At 52.3% G+C, this 1,869-nt stretch overlaps 1 protein-coding gene across 2 annotated transcripts in view; it reads left to right on the top strand.

Annotated features, from left to right (window-relative positions):
* Positions 1-91: 91 nt before the first annotated feature.
* The window catches only part of LOC107082592 (deoxyribodipyrimidine photo-lyase-like), a 12,085-nt gene continuing 10,307 nt past the window's right edge, over positions 92-1,869 (top strand). The window contains exons 1-3 of one of the 2 annotated variants that reach the window (XM_015371360.1): positions 92-286; positions 359-696; positions 772-920. In XM_015371360.1, the coding sequence (XP_015226846.1) occupies positions 264-286; positions 359-696; positions 772-920 (510 nt within the window). In that variant the 5' untranslated portion in view covers positions 92-263. The other variant, XM_015371361.1, reaches the window with a different exon arrangement.

Below are 1,869 nucleotides of genomic sequence, written 5' to 3'. Positions count from 1 at the left end.
ATTTGCATGCATTAAACCGGAAATGGGTTTGAGATATGGGAGGAACTATCCAATCAGGATCGTTTGTGAGTGGGTGTCGGGCTTGTGGGCGGGGTTTACTAGTTACGAAAGCTCTCAGCGAACGTGCTCATGTAAGCGGTTGTGTAAAGAGCAGCGGGTTACATATGCGGCTGTTTCATGTTAGCTTCCTGCTGTTTTCCATACATTACAGCTGTTTCCCACAGAAAGCTGCAGACAAAGCTTCCCTCCGGTAGACTCCGTGTATGCTGCTCGGTGTTTGCAGAAGGTCTGCGTCTCTGCGCTGTTTGGTTCATTGATACTCGGACTGTTTGTTTTTAAAGGTAACGTTTCCTCGCAGGTTTCCTCTCCTCGCAGCTCAGCGGTTCTCCAAAGTTCAGACCCAGCTTCGCTCAGCATCGCTCCTCTTCCTCCCATCCAGCTCTTTATTTATCGGAGGCAACATGTCTGATAAGAAGCGCAAAGCTCCGTCTGCAGCAGAGCAGGGGCCCAGCGCCAAGCAGCCCAAGGAGGAGAAGGCTGCAGGCTGGCTGGAGAGCCAGGTGAAGCAGCAGAGGGAGGAGAAGAAGGACATGAAGTTCAACAAGAAGCGGCAGAGGTTCCTGACTGACAGCCAGAAGATGAAGCAGGGCTCAGAGGGGGTGCTGTACTGGATGCTGAGAGACCAGAGGGTGCAGGGTGAGAGCTGCTCCACACCTGGGATATAGACCTGCTTCATCTTCTGCTTCATCATCTCTCCTTTGTTTCCATCAGATAACTGGGCTCTGATCCGCGCCCAGCAGCTGGCTGCTAAGGAGGAGGTTCCCCTGCATGTCTGTTACTGCCTGCTGGTCCCTAAATCTGAGCTGTCCACTCTGAGACATTACGCCTTCCTGCTGAAGGGGCTGGAACAGGTTGCTAAGGTAACGTTTGGGTTTTACTGGGAATGTCCCAATGCTGTAATATCTATGTGGCCAACAGGTGTAAACCTGCAGGAAACGACAGATTGAGCTGCAGAAACGTGCAATGCAAACTCCACAACAAATGAATGCAAACATAGAATGCTGCAGCCACAAAAAAAACAATCACAGATAGAATATTATGATATCCTTCAATCTTCTTCCGCTTATCCGGGGTCGGGTCGCAGGGGTAGCAGCTTCAGTAGGGGTTCCAGACGTCCCTCTCCCCCATCCACTTGGGCCTCCAGGGGAACCCCAAGGCGGAGAAACATTGTCCCTCCAGCGTGTCCTGGGTCTCCCCCTGGACCTCCTCCCGGTGGGACGTGCCTGGAACACCTCACCAGGGAGACGTCCAGGAGGCATCCTAACCAGATGCCCGAGACACCTCAACTGGGTCCTCTCGATGTGGAGGAGCAGCGGCTCTACTTGGATGACTGAGCTCCTCCCTCTATCTCTAAGGGAGAGCACAGACACACTACGGAGAAAACTCATTTCAGCCGCTTGTATCCGGGGTCTCGTTCTTTAAGTCATGATCGAGATTTCATGACCATAGATGAGGGTAGGAACTTGATCGATCGGTAAATCGAGAGCTTTGCTTTTTGGCTCAGCTCTCTTTTCACCACAACAAACCGGTACGGGGTCCGCTTCACAGCAGACGCCGCACCAATCCGCCTATCAATCTCCCACTCCATCTTCCCCCTCATTCGTGAAGAAGACCCCAAGATACTTAAACTCCTCCACTAGGGGCAGTACATCCTCCCCAACCGGAGATGGCACTCTACCCTTTTCCGGCTCAAGGCCATGGTCTCTGATTTGGAGGCACTGATCCTCATCCCGGCTGCTTCACACTCGACTGCGAACCGATCCAGTGAGAGCTGTAGATCACTGGAGAATATTATGCAATTAATAAAAC

The sequence above is a fragment of the Cyprinodon variegatus genome, unplaced genomic scaffold (assembly GCF_000732505.1).
Source record: "Cyprinodon variegatus isolate N-32 unplaced genomic scaffold, C_variegatus-1.0 Scaffold57, whole genome shotgun sequence".
NCBI lineage: Eukaryota > Metazoa > Chordata > Actinopteri > Cyprinodontiformes > Cyprinodontidae > Cyprinodon > Cyprinodon variegatus.
Note: the sequence above shows the minus strand (reverse complement) of the source record. Positions and strands in the feature narration are given on the sequence as shown.